Raw genomic sequence first — 16,684 nt, 5'->3', positions numbered from 1 at the left:
AGAGAGAGAGAGAGAGAGAGAGAGAGAGAGAGAGAGAGAGAGAGAAAGAAACGGACAGTTTACAATTTTAAAAAATAATAAAAAAAATTGAAAACAGAATTTTTTCATGTGAAGTCTAAAATTTATTTTCAAAATATACATCAAGCACGGATGTACTATCGTTTATCTTTTTCTATTATTTGTCTGGCTGCAGTTGATGCGTCGCGACACAAGTGCTTAAAGTCAATCAAATTGTGTGCATGCGTGTGATGTATTTCTTTTTCATATCTTTTCACATCGTGATAAACTTTATAAAAATGGAGTATATGTACTAACAAAGTTATAAAATTGCGATAAATACGATCATCAAACCATTCTGACGATAGTATTTATAAACACAGGCCTGCGCAGAAATGATGGTTCATAGAACAAAATAAAGTTTCAATCATGCGTATGTTCAACGACTGTGAAAGTGGACATTCCCCAAAACAGAGACTTCTATAGAAATATTTTGTTTCCTATCTGTCTTTATATACATATAAAGAATAATTTCTTCATAAAGTGTTAACGTTGTAAGAATAGACATAATCATAGTTGTCCGTTGTCCGAATTAATGATTGCTACGTGCTAGTGCACACTCTTAAAAAGATTCTTATGTCGGTCACATCGCATATTTTAGTTGAGATGCTGGACTGTTATATTTAGATAACTTTATCGGCAGCGAAGCCTTTATTTGTACCTTTATTTGTGTCGAAAGTGAAATCAAGTGTGACTGTACTCGTTGCGTAAACGAACATAGACATTGTAGAATTCGACAGGGACTGAATTTATTTCTATTTTCCAGGCGGCGTGAAGAGCATGAGCCGGGAGAGTGGTGCCGGAGCCGGCGGCGGAGTCGGTGTTGGCGGTGGCAACAACACGACGTATACACGATCGGTGATACCGCGCGAACTGGCCCAGGACTTCGCGAGGCCGCCACGCCTCGATGTGCTTCTCGACATGCCGCCAGCCTCGCGAGAAACACAAGTCCATCACAGCTGGAACGCTGATGATCGTAGTCTAAATATTTTTGTCAAGGTATATATTGATTACAGAAATATTGAAAAATCTTAAAAAATGTATAAGTAAATACAAATATATACAACTTTGTATATTATATATATAATTTATCCTTGTTACTCGAACGTTTATCGAATGTTTAGTTAAAGTATCCGACACTAATTATAAGGAAAAAATGATTTCAGTCAAGTTGATTGAAATATATAATCTAATATTTTGTAATCAGCGTAAACTTATGCTGATCAATAACCTCCATAGTCACAGCCATTAAAAATAAACATAATTTATTGTAGCATCATTTTAAAGTTATTATTTCGAATCTAATCGTATATCTTTATCTACAATACACAGTTTTTTTTTTAATTGTATAAGCATTGTAAATACGTATGTAATTATACGTGTGCCCTTTAGGAGGAGTTAATATCTCAGTGTGCGTAGATGGGAAGCGATGATGTGAGTGTATGTATATGTATCGGTATGTGTGTATTTCTGTTGATAGATAGTTCTTCCATTAGTATGTCTGATATTATTACATATGGACACATATAGGGTTATGTCTAAATGCTTATATAGTTAAAATAATAAACTGTGTATTGTAGATAAAGATACTTTTCCGATTAGATCTAATAAAATAGAAACTTTCAAATAGTTACAACAAATCTATCCATTTTTAACAATTGCGTGTACATGAATTTTAATCAATATCTTATAAGCTATAAAATATCAAAGTTTCAATTAATTTACTGAAATTTTTTCCATATAAGTACGGGATCCTTTCTTGATAATTCTAATTATTGTAACTATTTCAAAATTACATAAATATTAGTCTCCCTTAAATAATCAAAAGTGAAAATACAGAGAGACTACGACTTTCGTTCTTATTATCATATAACTCATTCGAACTTAGACTATTAAAAAATTTATGATTTCTTTTCAATACTATCTGATATGAATTCGTTTACTTTATCCATGTTACTTTACTGTCACTTTATTGATTTTCAAATTTAATAAGGTGTACTTTAGAATTTTGACAAATCGAATTTCTCATTAAACTGTTTTCATTATTTTTCCTAGGAGGACGACAAATTAACGTTTCATCGACATCCTGTCGCACAAAGTACAGATTGCATACGAGGGAAAGTAGGGTATACCAAGGGTATGCACGTATGGGAACTTTATTGGAGCACGAGGCAACGAGGTACGCATGCCGTCGTAGGAGTAGCAACGGCGGATGCACCTTTACATAGTGTCGGCTACCAGAGTTTGGTAGGAAACAACGAGCTCAGTTGGGGTTGGGATCTTGGTAGAAATAAACTCTATCATGACTCAAGAAACAACACTGGCGTGACGTATCCAGCCCTTCTCAAGTCTGATGAAACGTTTATTGTTCCTGATAAATTTCTTGGTAAGTAATTCCTGTATAATTGCAATTGCACAATCGCGTAATTTCAAGAATTTATGAAAATTAGAAATTTCTTTACGAGTATTTTAAACTTATTATAATTTCTTTTCACAGTTGTCCTTGATATGGATGAAGGCACGTTAGCGTTCGTAGTGGATGGTCAGTATCTTGGAGTAGCGTTCAGAGGGCTTAAAGGAAGGAAATTGCATCCTATTGTGTCCGCCGTGTGGGGACATTGCGAGATCACGATGAAATATATCGGCGGACTTGATCGTAAGCGAATTATATTCATAATGACTTACTCATAATACAATACTTTTAAAAATATGCAACGTCAATCTTACGAAGATATTTATATCTTAATAGACCATTTTTCTTGGTTCATTTTTTTAAATATTTATTTAATGAATATTTATTAAATATTAAGACAACGAGTGACTAAAATCTGTCATTTTATTGCGCATTATCGCGATCCTTCTTTTAATTAGATGTTTATCTTTTTCACAGCCGAACCTCTGCCTCTCATGGATCTCTGTCGAAGAGTGATTCGACAGCGAATCGGTAAACATAGACTAGAAGACAAGATCAATGAGCTGAATCTACCGCAGACGATGAAGACTTATCTTCTATACCGGGACAGAAGGTAACCACTGAGTGAATCTCCTCAAGATGCCACGATTATGACTGCGAACATCACCGTGTTAGAACGTTGCCACTACGATTCACAGGCGACCGTCCGCTATCCTCTCACACACCAAGAACAGCAACCCCTTAGCCGCGCGTCTCCGTTAATCAAGCGCACGATGTTAAACAGACTGACACGCGTCATGCGCCGACGCGTCGAGACACGCCTAGTACTTCGAGAAGGCGCGCTAAGAGAACGATGCCGAAATACCGTATTGATAACGACTTGTGGCGCCCTTATTAAGACAAGTCATGATGACCGCAATCTTCGCAGATGTTATTGCCATCGCCGATAAGTTCAACTCGATGAAGGCAAAGTTAAGAGACAAGATGGAAAAAGGGATTTTAACAAGATTTAGAAAAAATGTTTCTAAATTTAGTTGTTTTTAATGTTGTTTTAAGTTGCTTATTGTTGTCTCTGTTTTATGTTTCTTGTACTTCTATCTATGAAGATAGAGAATTATTATTTATTGATTATTAGAAAGTTGTACCGAGAAGACCGATGATTTCGGTACTTACACATTTGTGTATATATACTTATGCATTTCTTTTAAATATTCGTTTTATTGACGATACGTGTATATGACAAATTGTATCAGACGATGGCGATGAGATACGACATGTGCGTGTCGGAGACACATGGTTAGAGATGAAAGGCAAAAGATTATACGAAAACATGAAGAAACACAGCGCTTCGCAGTTGGCCAGTAAAAAAAAATTAGACTTAATCAAGCTTGGAGAGACTGATACGGACGTGTCGCTTGCTTACAACGGTTGATCAATATAGTGGATAGCGCTGCTGACTCTTAATCCTGCCGGGGCAGAAAAATGGTGAAACAACAAGAGGGAGAAGAAGCGAACCGAGAAAATAGAAAATACGAAGAAGGTTTTTACGTCGGAAATAGAAGATACGAAGAAAGTTTTTACGTCGGCGAATAATTAAAAATTGTCGACGAGGTGGTAATGGATTGCACAATTGTGGAACGATTAATTCAATTTAAAGTGTATAGTGATGGACATCGGGCAGCCACCTTCCAATAGACTCATTTTTCAAATATTTTCTAAGCATGCTAAATTTAATAAAGTATAGTGGTGTGTGCGTGTATCGTGGATGAATATAAAACAAAACAGAGACACGATGAGGAAGGCACGGAGGAGCAAGAGAATACAGTTAACCCTGCCATAATATTCTCTTTAGCAGTGTTCGAAAACATAGACTTTATAATTGCGAATTCTGCGGAGGAGAAACCGAGTGAAGAATGCAAACATAAAAAGGGTAAGCATCTAAAACTCGCGCTGTGGTGAATCGAATAAAAGACGTCTAAGTAAACTAATAACAAAAAGCATGTTACTAAAATTAATTATCTACATCTAATTGATTTAAAGTGCTGTAATGACTTCCGAAAATAGTATGTATTTAACTAATGTTTAAGAGAAGCGAATGAATACACGGGCATTGGCACAAATTATTCCAAACGCGAATTAAAACTGTCATGAATCGCTATGTAGCAAATCCGGTAAAAGGGTGACGAGTAACGATGTCGACTACTCATCATAACGATTATCGGATTATCGATCGTAATAGTTACAATAACGACAATGACGACGATAAACAATGATGCTGATTATATCGGATATGTAACTATTATACTATTAGCATGACAAATCTTACGACTGGGCTCTAGTATCTCTTTACTCTTACGTTTGTCGCTTAGGTTAAAGACTATGCCACCGTCAACGGCTATGTCGATTTGTATATAGATATATTGATAATATTGTACGACGACGTATACGTGTGTATTGTGGATGATGATTGTATTCGGAAACAGGCAGACCAAAATGCGAGAATGGTACCATCTTCATCGTTTCATACAAGCAAAGCAATCATCTCGCGTCGTCAGACCTCCGTATATCTTACTTTCTGACGCACGAGCTTAATGCGGTTTTAAAATCACTTCGATTGTTAATCGCTATGATGTCATTGTTTGCACCACCGGCTTAAGTTCGTCCGAGATTCGGATCGTATCGCGTCTTCCAAATTATCGTCAATCATTCGTAGCGTTTATCTGACCATTCTAACCCTCATTGAACGTAATAAATCGCATTTGCTCTCATATCTGTGATGATTACGTTTCTTCTTGGTGCAATTTCCCGTGATGACCTGTTTGAATGAGCCCAGTGTTCGCATGCTGGACATTCTAACAATCATCAAAGCATTTGGAGAGATAGCCAGTCTCATGTCATACCCGCAATATTTTCAAAAGCACGATCTCGCACTCGGGAGCTTTTGATTGTACAGCTTTGATGATTTTCAATATCCGGGAGCGTGATCTATTAGCGACATTGTTTTCGCTATCTTTTATATCGCGGAATTCGTAGGGAAAGTGCACAAATCTGTAACGCGAATAGATCGAATAATAAACGGATGCGAAGACGACTCTTTGCGAGAAACGTATCATCTCTCCATCGACACGTCGTCGTCGAAGATAATTCTGTCTTATGGTGGAAACTGGGAACGAGATAGAAAGAGAAACGCTGCGAGAGTGACGAAGAGGACTTCTGCACGGAAAGGAAGTCATCCTCGTTGTTTTTACTGTACAGTAGCAGCGGATAATTTACTTTGTCATCTTTTATTCGGCGCCTGTGCATGAAGGCAAAATGTCGAAACAGTTTCTCTCTAGCGGGAGAACTTTACAGTTTGCATACCGCGATAGAAAAAAAAATACGATTCTAAGTACGTGTACGAGGTAACACTACGTACCCGAAGACGCGCCTTAAGCGTTCACGATTCAATGTACATTCATTCATGTCGTTCATATATCGTTATACACGTGCGAGAAAACCGAGAACACTAGTACACGCGCGCGCGCACACCCTCAGAAAGGAAGGTTTTTTTCCGCAACTATACTTATTGCTACCCGTTGAACCGATACTGTTTTATATGAATTATTGCCTATAGGAACGCATGTCACGAGCTGAGCATGAAAGAGGACAAATAGGATGAAAATATTGTACAAAATTATTATTAATGATCAATATTAATATTATTACTGTATCGATCCCAATAGTTTAATTAATTACTCGGTCGTCGTTATCAGGTATTTACAATGTGTTAGTCAGGTATTTACAAATATTACGATATAATTGTGGTTTCAGTTTTTATACGATAGGGAGAAATGTGTATGCGGTCGATCGATTTAACAATTGAACATAACAGAGAATTTTTTTTCGAATATCTTTACCACCATTCTCTTTTTCGAAGAATAAAAATTCTTATGATTTAAATTAATTTCACATTATTTTAAATGACGGCTTGTTTCGAGCAATGAAATAAAAGAAATAAAATGAAAAAAATTAAACACATCTTTTATTTTGATATTGACATTTATTTTCAAAAAGATAAATTAATAATAAAAAGATAGAATAATTTGATTTTTTTGCTCAGTCTTAATTAAAAATTTAATTTCCGATGATAAAATTCTTATTACACACTTTATTACTTTTCATTTGTATATTTTTAATCATATTTATGGTAAAATTAATAATATATATTATTATAAAGTATATGTATTATGTATGATACAACAATTAAACTTTATTTTTAAATATTTATAATTAATTTTAAAATAAAACAGATTTATTATTTACTTAATGTAAAGATATAATATGTGTTTAAGTTGTTTAATCGTCAATTAAAATTCGATATGGTTATAAATTTTTTTTTTATTTATTGATATCTGTATTGATATCTGTACTTACATTACTTTTTACTGATACAGATATCAATACACGTTTTTATAAAAAGAAAACAATTCTTTCATTATTTTTTAAAAATAATTTACTACAGCTAAAAATGTAAATCAGTATAAAAAAAAAGATACCAAATAATATGCACAATCTAATTTTATTATATGACTATTCAATCCAATGTTATCAGAATGTCATAAAATGCGGAATGAAATAGAACAAAAAATTAAATTATATTTAAACTCAATATATAATTCATATATACATCTGGATTGAATTATATCTCAATTTAAAAAATCGGTAAAGTCAACTATCGTATAATTCATAATTTTATGATTTCACAGTACATTTTTTTATGGAGCTTATACGGGTATATTTTATTTTACATTTTTACAAGTAAGCTTTTTACTCCTAAATCTGAAAAGGAGCTGAAAAGATAGTTGGACTGTCCCGATTTTTAATTTACATCAATCGATCGCATACAATGATAAGTACAGGCAAGCTAGCTTTTAATAATAAAACCGCGATAGCGAGTTCAATTCGTTCACATGCGCCGCGGAAAGTGTTCCAGCAAAATTTGCGTGGCTGTTGCAAGGATTAATTTCCGTGAACTGCCTGCCCACCTGCCCTTGCAAACTACGTTGCCTCGACAAATGTGTCTAATTTATTAATGAAATGTGTAATGGGACGATAATTAGCGAGTTCAATCAGTTTAATTGAATGCTAGTACTCTAAAAAGAGGAGAAAGTATGTGTAAGAAAGAGAGCGAGAACATGTTAGTATGTTTGTATGCGCATGATGCGCGTTGAATGTATACTGCATGCATACGTGAATGTTGTGAATACTTATTCATGACTTATTTTTTCTTCCGCTTTTTCGTTCGCAAATTGTTATCGCTTGATTTTGAATTTTATCAAAGTGTCGTATTAGTCGTGGTCCAGAAATAAATTTCGGTTTTCTCATGATAATAGCTCAACAATTGCTCTGTAGAATACATTATTGTTTGATAATATGTAATAACATCTAATATTAGCTACAGGAATAAACATGAAAAGAAAAGAATTTCGTAGGAATTGTTTCTTATACAACTATCTACGTAAATTAAATAGTGCTGAAATTGCACTCGAGTTGAATATTCGATCAAGAATTAATTATTCAGTGCACAATTTAGTTATATTGCAAAATTTTCAAAATTTATTTTATAAAAGCCATAAAATTTTAATGAATTAAGAATTATTTTATCCCAAGACAACTATTTTTCAAAGCAGAATAAAATAACCCTTCAAAATTTTAAACATTTAAATACTATAATATATTATAAACTATGATATATGTATAGAATTCAAGAAATTTTAAGATTAAAATATGCCTTAAAAATTATAATATTTTCAGGAATACGTTATCTTAAATATTAAATTTATGATGATTCCACTGTGTTTAAAAATTTGTATATATTTGTGAATAATAGAAATCTCTTTTTACTATTTTTTTAAACAAATTTTATTTTATAGAAGATTATTTTAGAAAAATTAGAAAAATCGTTATAATAGCCTATGTATTTGTTTTTATATCGATCGAAACAAGGAAATTTTATCATTTTCAAACACAATTCAGGTGGAATCTTATTATTTTATTAATGCATCTTCTTCTAATATTAAAAAAAAAATTGGAATAGAAAATTGAAACTTATTCATAGAAAATAAATAAAATAATAAGATCAAAACATATTCTTCACACATAGATCGAAAATATAATTTTCTATCTATGCATGAAACATATTTTGATTGTAAAGTTATATTATATTTTTTATTTATTTCCTATTGAAATTTGTTAAATTGTAATTCATCAAACATCATGCATTTTATATGCAGTGTAAGAATATTATGTTTCGATATTTTTGCAATTTATTTTTATTGTAAATAAATAATTTTTAATCGATATTTTATAACTATAATAAATCTCAATTTATATCTATTAATAAAAGTAAAATATAGATATGTTGACTAACTAAGTATAATTAAAAAATTTTATTTAATAGAATAAGATATACATTTTTTAGTAATTGAATAAATAAATAAATATTAGTGTTAAGACAAGATTGATGATCACAGTCAAGAAGACGAAGTCTTGTTACGTGTATAAAATTGTATAAATAACGATAATATTATACATAATATTTGATATACATTTAGAAATATACTAAACATACAAAATTATAAATTTTAAAATTATATATATGTATATAGATACTATTTTTAATTATTTAAAAGTTTTTGTCAAATTTACGAATTTTTGTTATCTATTTTATAGATACATTGAAAAAGAAATATTTTACAAAAGAATTAATATTTTAAAAAAGTTATTTCCACGTGCACATAAAATTTACGTATTTCGAAAATGGAAAAGAATCTGGATTAATAGATTTTATCCTGGCTCGAATTTACCGTTCTTATAAAAAACGAGCCTTTTATAATAATTGGAAACAATTATCATCAAGTCAATTCTATATGAAATTAGATTCCTAAAATTAAAAATAGCTGAAAATTTAAAAAATTTTAATTGTAAAAGAGCTATATCGTTTAAAATAATTAAAAGACATTTGAAAAAGTTAACTGTGCGACGTTTATTTCAGTTTTTCTCAGAGCACTGCAGTCTCGAACAATCTTATACACATTTAGAAATAAGTTCATAAAAGAATTTTGTTGGTGTTCATATCCGTTCATTCTGATCTCAAGACTATCTTAGTACTGTATTAAGTAATGTATTAAAATGCTAATATTGCTCTCTCATTGATTCATGTATTTTAAGCTTGTATTTGAGACGATCTTAAATATAAGAATCGATGAATACCGGTCTAAAATATCTCAAGATTATATTCAAAAAATTATGTTCGAGTGAAAAAAATCGCTGAATTTATTGAAAACAACAATGAAAAATCATTGACATGAAAAATGAAATATTGTTGAAAATATTTCAACATATATATTTGATATTGAAATACTATGAATTTTGATGATAATAAAAATTAATGAAGAGTAATGAAAAATAATGAAAAATTAATGCAAATATATTTAATATTTATACTAATTTATTCAGAGATATTATACACTGTTATATTGAATTACTAAAATATCATAAATCCTAAAGATAATTATTGAAAATGCATGAAAAAAAATAATGCAAAACATATAATACTTTTACACATGTATATGAATAAGAATATTTACAGTATATGTATACTGAATATGTTGAAATATACTAAATTCTGAGAAAAATTAATGAAAATACCTGAAAAATAATGAAATGAGAACGAAATATACAGATTTTTACAGATTTATTAATGAAAACGGAACAGGATAATTAAAATGTTAGAACTAATTGAATGACTGTAATGAAACTTGCTGAAAAATAATGAAAACAGTTAACATTATAACGAAAAGCGCTGAATTTATCTTTCTAGGAATGTCGCTAGATGGTGTCGGTTCTCGCATGTAAAATTTAATCATACTCTATATAATCAGATCTATATAACCGAAATCAGATTATCTACAAATTAAATTTACAGACAAGTTAAATTTACATATGTATATCCATAGTAATCGATTTTGTCCCTCGGAAATTTTTACAAACTGAGAAGTCTTTCTATATTAATGCTCAGTTTATGCACGATTAACGATACGATTAAAATTCCGCTTTTTACATAAAGACGAAACAACTTGATTTTTCAGAAGTTTTAAATAAACAATAAATATTATAAATATACAGTAAAAGCAATTTTTTTCAACAACATGCAGAATACGATAAATTGGATAGGAAACTTTGGTTATATTGTTAATTGCAAGGACTGTGAGCATTAATATAGAAAGATGTGAACATCCTCAGTTCATGAAAATTTCTTAGAAACAGAATCATTACAGTGGGTGTATATGATTTTTGCATGTATTCTAGTACATGCAATGTATTTTTGTATCAACACGTAGCTAAATATAAATAATATTTTCTATTGAATTATTTATAAATATTAACAAATTGTAATGAAATCTTAATAAAATAATACCGAAAATGGATCAATTAATAATCTCAATATTCGGTAATATTTCATTATTATTCATTACAATTTCAGTAACATTTCATCATTATTCATTACAATTTCAATAATATTGCATTATTATCTATTATAATTCAGGAACGAATTTCCCATTAAAGCACTGTTTAAAAGATATTTTTCCTGCGACAATTGCAATGTCGCTCATACGAAGAAAAATGAAACAATGTTTCTTTTTTTATTGAGAGATTTAGAAAGGAAAGAGACATGTATATTTAAATGTACGCGGTAAATATGTGTCAATAGTAACCGTGACATGACATTCAAAGGCATTACAAGAGTTTTAGTATCGGCTTTCAATCGATCGTCTGTAGTTGGGTCTGATATGTGATGGGTGACATTAGAAAGTTTTTTTACACCCTTCTTGATATTTGTCGATGTTTTTTTTTAATCAATCAGATATATTCAGGGATTGAAACATATCTATACTTTACCATCTTGGTACATCTCGCGATCTCCAATCTATCCTTCATCAAAGACGACGTGCATCTGCATTCAGCGAGCTGGCCAAGAAGCACGGCTCCACGTTCAACGTTCTTCTCGTCGTCGTTCACAATGATAATCGCATCGTAAAACATTTCGACGTCAAAATTTCATACAAGCAGACAGATTTATTAATATCCTGAATAATTACGGCGTTATCACGCTGTTATATATATATATATTTAAAACCATAGAGTGTTTAATGTCTTCTTAGAGTTTTCTAGAGAGTTGCACTTTTAAATGGCAAAGTTAGTCCGTTTATTTTTTAAGTGGTAAAAAAATCGAAATTTATTTCTGGATAATTTGACATAAAACTTTATTTAGAATCAATTTTTGGTAAATATGAGAAAATATAATAATTTTTTCAATTTTAGATTTTAATTATCTATTTCTCAACCAGTTTATTAATTAACAACATTGCAGATCGAATGCCGAGTCATTAATATAGATAATGAATAAAAAAAATCGATCTTTGGATAATGGATTATTACAAGTTATGTTATAAATGTTAATATATTATTTCTCTGATATATCTTTTCAAAATATTCACGTAATAATTAAAGGGAAACATGTAATTTCAGATATATTTGGATTATAAATGACTATATTCCTGAGTAAATTAACGTTGTTTGCCCAGCGAATTTTGTCTTATCCTTACATAATAAGTGAGGCTATGTTTTGTAACTAATGTGTTGAATTGCGCACTTTACATTATCTATTTTTTTAAGTCATTTAAAATTTTATATTAAATAACATTAATTTTTTATTTAGTATTTAAAAAATTTTATAAAATTTAATTGCTATAAGATGCTATATAAATGCTGTATAAATTAAATGCTACATAACATTAAAAAAAAATTTTATCATGAATGACAATGGCAGTCAACATGTTAATTACAAACTTTTGACGAAAGAGCGGAAAGTAATAGAATTCATTGTTAGTTGTCAAAACTGCTTTCAGTCGGATCACCTACAAAAATATGTCTCTATGTTCTTTTGCTTTTCTTTTTTTAAGGCAGCGGCCTACATTAAAAGTAAAAGTAAAATTATAATTAGGACCGTTGAAATTGAATGTGAAATTTATGTAAATTCTGCGTTTCTATTAAGATTTATAAATTTACTGAAGATGGCCAGATTGTGGCCGAAACATCTAAATCATTCATAAACTTGATTACATATTAAATATCACAAAAAACAACTTGCTGTGGTTTTATACTCTTCTTTTTGTTATTTTTATGTTAAAAAAAAACCACATTTCTTATAATTATATAAGTAAAAGTAAAAATTTTAATAAAAATAAAATTTGCGAGGTACAATATGTACAATGACAAAAATATGAAACATCGTTGTAGATAGTAATCCAATTTTACTATAAATGATTTGTAAAATTATGCAAAAGTGATTTGGCGACCACAAGATTAAATTAAAGCTAATTAAGAGATAATGCGAATAATTTATCTTTCTATCATTATTTGTGTTTTATAGGGTAGAGCAGAACTATTCCGTCATTTTCAATTTTAAAATAATATAAAATTTACGGCAATAAACAACATTTTTTTGCAGTAACGTATTTATAACTATTTTATACAATTATGATTGCTTCTTGAAAGCACAAGTATGATCCTTAAATGTTCAGTATACGCTGCTCAGAAACATAAACAACATCGTGAGAAATGGACAAAACAGCCCCGCTTTTCTCTACCATAGAGACAATTTATTTTATTTAAAGATTTCTCATTATTGCAAATTAACTTTTATAGTTTTTCATAATTTTAGTTTCTATAAAGAGATTTCTAAAATATTGAACTGAGTCGAATCTGGTTTACAGATTTCACCATCGATAACTATAAGTACATAAGAGAGATATGCAAAAATTAATGAGTCAAATACATTTACTTAACGCGATGTAAATGATTTTATACTTTGGTGGTAATGCGGGTGAATTATACTTCCGTATGTGGATAGAAATCAAAATAAGAAAATAAGATAGGCGCGATATTAACTTGATTGACAAGATTTATTCGCACGAGAAAACCATGTAACATAAAATAAAAAGAAATAAAATAAATAAGTAAGAATGCGTGATTGTCGCAGTATACAAATTGATACTCCGAAACAAAAAACTAGCGAAAGAAATTTACTGCTTGGGTTTAATGCCTACAATTCTTATTCTCGCAGCCAACGTATTCGTACGTGACTGTCTATATGTTCCTTGATTATATGTGTCTGTGTGTCTGTGTGTTTATGTCATGACGACTGCTTTCGCGGATCTACCTATCTGTATCAATGCAATCGCCAGAATATGTTAATATGCGAGGAAAAATTGCAAAACATGCATTACCTCTCCAGTGCACGTGTCATTAATTATTTAACGCATGCGTTAAATAATTACATCGTTAAGCAAATGATGCATTTGACTCATTAATTTTTGTATTTCTCTTATACCTAATTATCGATGACGCAATCTATAAACCAGATTTGACTCAGCTCAATATTTGCATTTTTTTTTTACTTCTTCTCTTTGAAAAATTGTAATACATGCGTTAAAATTTACAGACTAGACGGGTTGAACTGCATTCCAAAATTTCACACAATCAGTTCTTTATAGAATATACGTATTATATTATAGAATCAGAGAGAAGTAAATTACTGATTCAAATAGATTCCAAACGTGAAACAGTAAGAATGTAATAAAGGATTCAGACCCATGTCTAAAAGAGACATTCGAGATCTTACAAAAGAATTTGTGCTTACAAAAGAATTGTGTAGAATTCTGGCTGGATCAATCTAGATTACTTATAAGGCTAAGGTATTAGAGAGTATTAGAAAACTAATACTCTCGTCTAATCCATTTTAAAAGCGGAGATTGAAAGAATCTGCTCTGGATATCTTCCAATAAGAATTTTCTCTATCTCGACTTTTGAAACAAACAAGCTTTATCTATATAGCATATTATCTCACATTTCGGAAGATATTTTTAGTGAACTTTGTTTAAAGTTAAAATTTTGGAATGCAAACTTGGTCTAACGAGCGATCTCATGTCTATTTAAGTATAAGTTTACGCGTTCAGCGTATTATGACACATTAGCGTATCATTTAAATTGAGATATAAAATTATGTAACACTTTAAATTGAGATATAAAACTCATAAGTATGTAATGCCTTAATGTTTACGATAATATTGGGAGTGTTGTTGTATAATTAGCTGACAGAATGAAGAGAATATTTACGAAAAAGGGAGGACGATAAAATAAAAGATCAACAAAATGCCGAAGACGATTGAAGTCTTCATTTGCGATATTTGATATTTTCTTATAATTCCGATGACGAGAGAGAGAGAGAGAGAGAGAGAGAGAGAGAGAGAATGAGAGAATGAGAGAGAAAACGAGTATGCAAGTGATGTGTGTCCCATAGCGAATTGCTATCTAAAATAGTTCAAGCTAGATGTCAATGTTTGTAGCAGATCAGAACTGCAGCACAGCATATTGTAATTAAAAAGTCATTAATATCATGGATTATTTTATTTATCTAACCTATTTATTTATCGTAATTTTGGTAATACGGCAATACAATGTATCGGAAAAAATATATATTACGTATGTATTATCAATTAATTTATGTCAATATTTCTATTTGTTGAGAACAAATACTAATTTTGAGATATAAGTAATTTTCCGATCTATTTAAAAGAACAAATATATAATACAATTTTACAAATATTTATATAACTTAATTTACATTTTCACAAAAGGCAAAAATAAATAGTGTTTCATAGTTAATAAGTTGAATTAAAATTATTATTTGTCATGTTTGTGAGGACGTTTTTATGTTTCTTCTTTGTTACGGGAATTTCGCAATCTCTATAAAGTACATCACAGTTTTCACCTCGAATTCCTGCTGCACCTGCATCTGTCACAAGGCGATCCCAACCTGAGGATAACTTGAACGATTTTTCTATATTTTTCCTGCGAAAAACCGTTCAATCTTAATATAAATTAAGTTCATATTTAATTAAATTTAGATTCAATCGGAACTATATGAATGGATATGCAAATTTTATTATAATTCCGCTTTTATCAAACGTTTCTATTGAATTCAATTATACACATAACTGGAACATAAAATTTTTCCATAATTTTTTTTTATTTTTTAAAATTATTTTTTAACTTTATATTAAGTTTCTAGTGTTAATTGCCATGAAAATAATAACAATAAAACTTACGTCAAGTACTTTGCCAGCATTTTACCCAGTGTGCCCAAATCTCTAAAGAGCTTGCGATTTTCAAGACAAATCGTCTTCTGTATGCAGCGTACTCTGGCATCACTATTAAGAATCTCTTCTTCCTCTGGGGTCTAAAAGTTCGTGAAAAGTCTTAATCTACTACTGAACACAAAAATTTTTGCTGCGAAGTCTGGTATTCATGATTTATTCTAGCAATTTTGTTCAACCAACAGAAACGAAATGTTTCATCATAGTAAGTAAGCTTTCGAGTTTCCAGCAAACTTGCCTGACTATTCGTGGTTGAATTGAGACGAGTGATAAAAACTTGAAATTTAATTTGTAACTTTTCAAATGTAATCTTCAAATTGAGAGAATTTTCTTCTGAATACAATTAATAAATTCTGGAATAATCTAAAAAATATCGAAAAAATTCAAATTTAAGTTCCGAAACTTATTGAAAAGAAAGTTCTGTATAATTTATTAATTCTCTATAATTTATTGCATTTAAACATTTTGGAATTTTAGACATTTTTGATTGAAAGGATCTCCTTTAACATAACATTATCACAAATTACATACCACGGAACGAAAATCATGCGTAACGTAAACGTCCCGCTTGTGCCTGGACGATAATAGATCCATTACCGCATCCTTCCGCTTAATAGCGCTAAGCGTATTCTGTATAATCGCCAAAAGCAGCAGAAGACCGATGAAACTGACTATTACAAGCTGTTTCGATGACGGTCCAATGGAGTGCTCTATTGACTGCGCTACTGGATATGCAACATTAGGATACTCATATCCATACGGTATGTTTTCGCTTCTATGATGTAGAAACGCTCGTTGAGGCACTAAAACATTTTTTTTTTAATATCAACAATATCATGTAAATGAACCTGTGACTAAAACAATTTAAGCCTTCATATACTATTATCATATTCATATATTATTATCAATATTAACAAATACTTTTTTGAAGAACTTTTATAGTTATTACTTATAT

General features: G+C 30.4%; 2 protein-coding genes across 2 annotated transcripts in view; one reads left to right on the top strand and one right to left on the bottom strand.

Annotated features, from left to right (window-relative positions):
- The window catches only part of LOC108691138 (protein gustavus), a 4,067-nt gene extending 548 nt beyond the window's left edge, over positions 1-3,519 (top strand). The window contains exons 2-5 of the mRNA XM_018198793.1: positions 824-1,056; positions 2,113-2,443; positions 2,555-2,713; positions 2,948-3,519. Of these exons, the coding sequence (XP_018054282.1) occupies positions 824-1,056; positions 2,113-2,443; positions 2,555-2,713; positions 2,948-3,087 (863 nt within the window). The 3' untranslated portion in view covers positions 3,088-3,519. The remainder of the gene's footprint in view (positions 1-823; positions 1,057-2,112; positions 2,444-2,554; positions 2,714-2,947) is intronic.
- Positions 3,520-15,234: 11,715 nt separating this feature from the next.
- LOC108691133 overlaps positions 15,235-16,684 on the bottom strand; it is a 2,175-nt gene continuing 725 nt past the window's right edge. Inside the window, exons 2-4 of the mRNA XM_018198786.1 lie at positions 16,261-16,532; positions 15,682-15,812; positions 15,235-15,424 (exon numbers count right to left, since the gene is read on the bottom strand). Of these exons, the coding sequence (XP_018054275.1) occupies positions 15,235-15,424; positions 15,682-15,812; positions 16,261-16,532 (593 nt within the window). The remainder of the gene's footprint in view (positions 15,425-15,681; positions 15,813-16,260; positions 16,533-16,684) is intronic.

This window comes from Atta colombica, unplaced genomic scaffold, assembly GCF_001594045.1.
Source record: "Atta colombica isolate Treedump-2 unplaced genomic scaffold, Acol1.0 scaffold401, whole genome shotgun sequence".
NCBI classification, from domain to species: Eukaryota; Metazoa; Arthropoda; class Insecta; order Hymenoptera; family Formicidae; genus Atta; species Atta colombica.
This window is presented reverse-complemented; position numbering and strand designations above follow the sequence as displayed.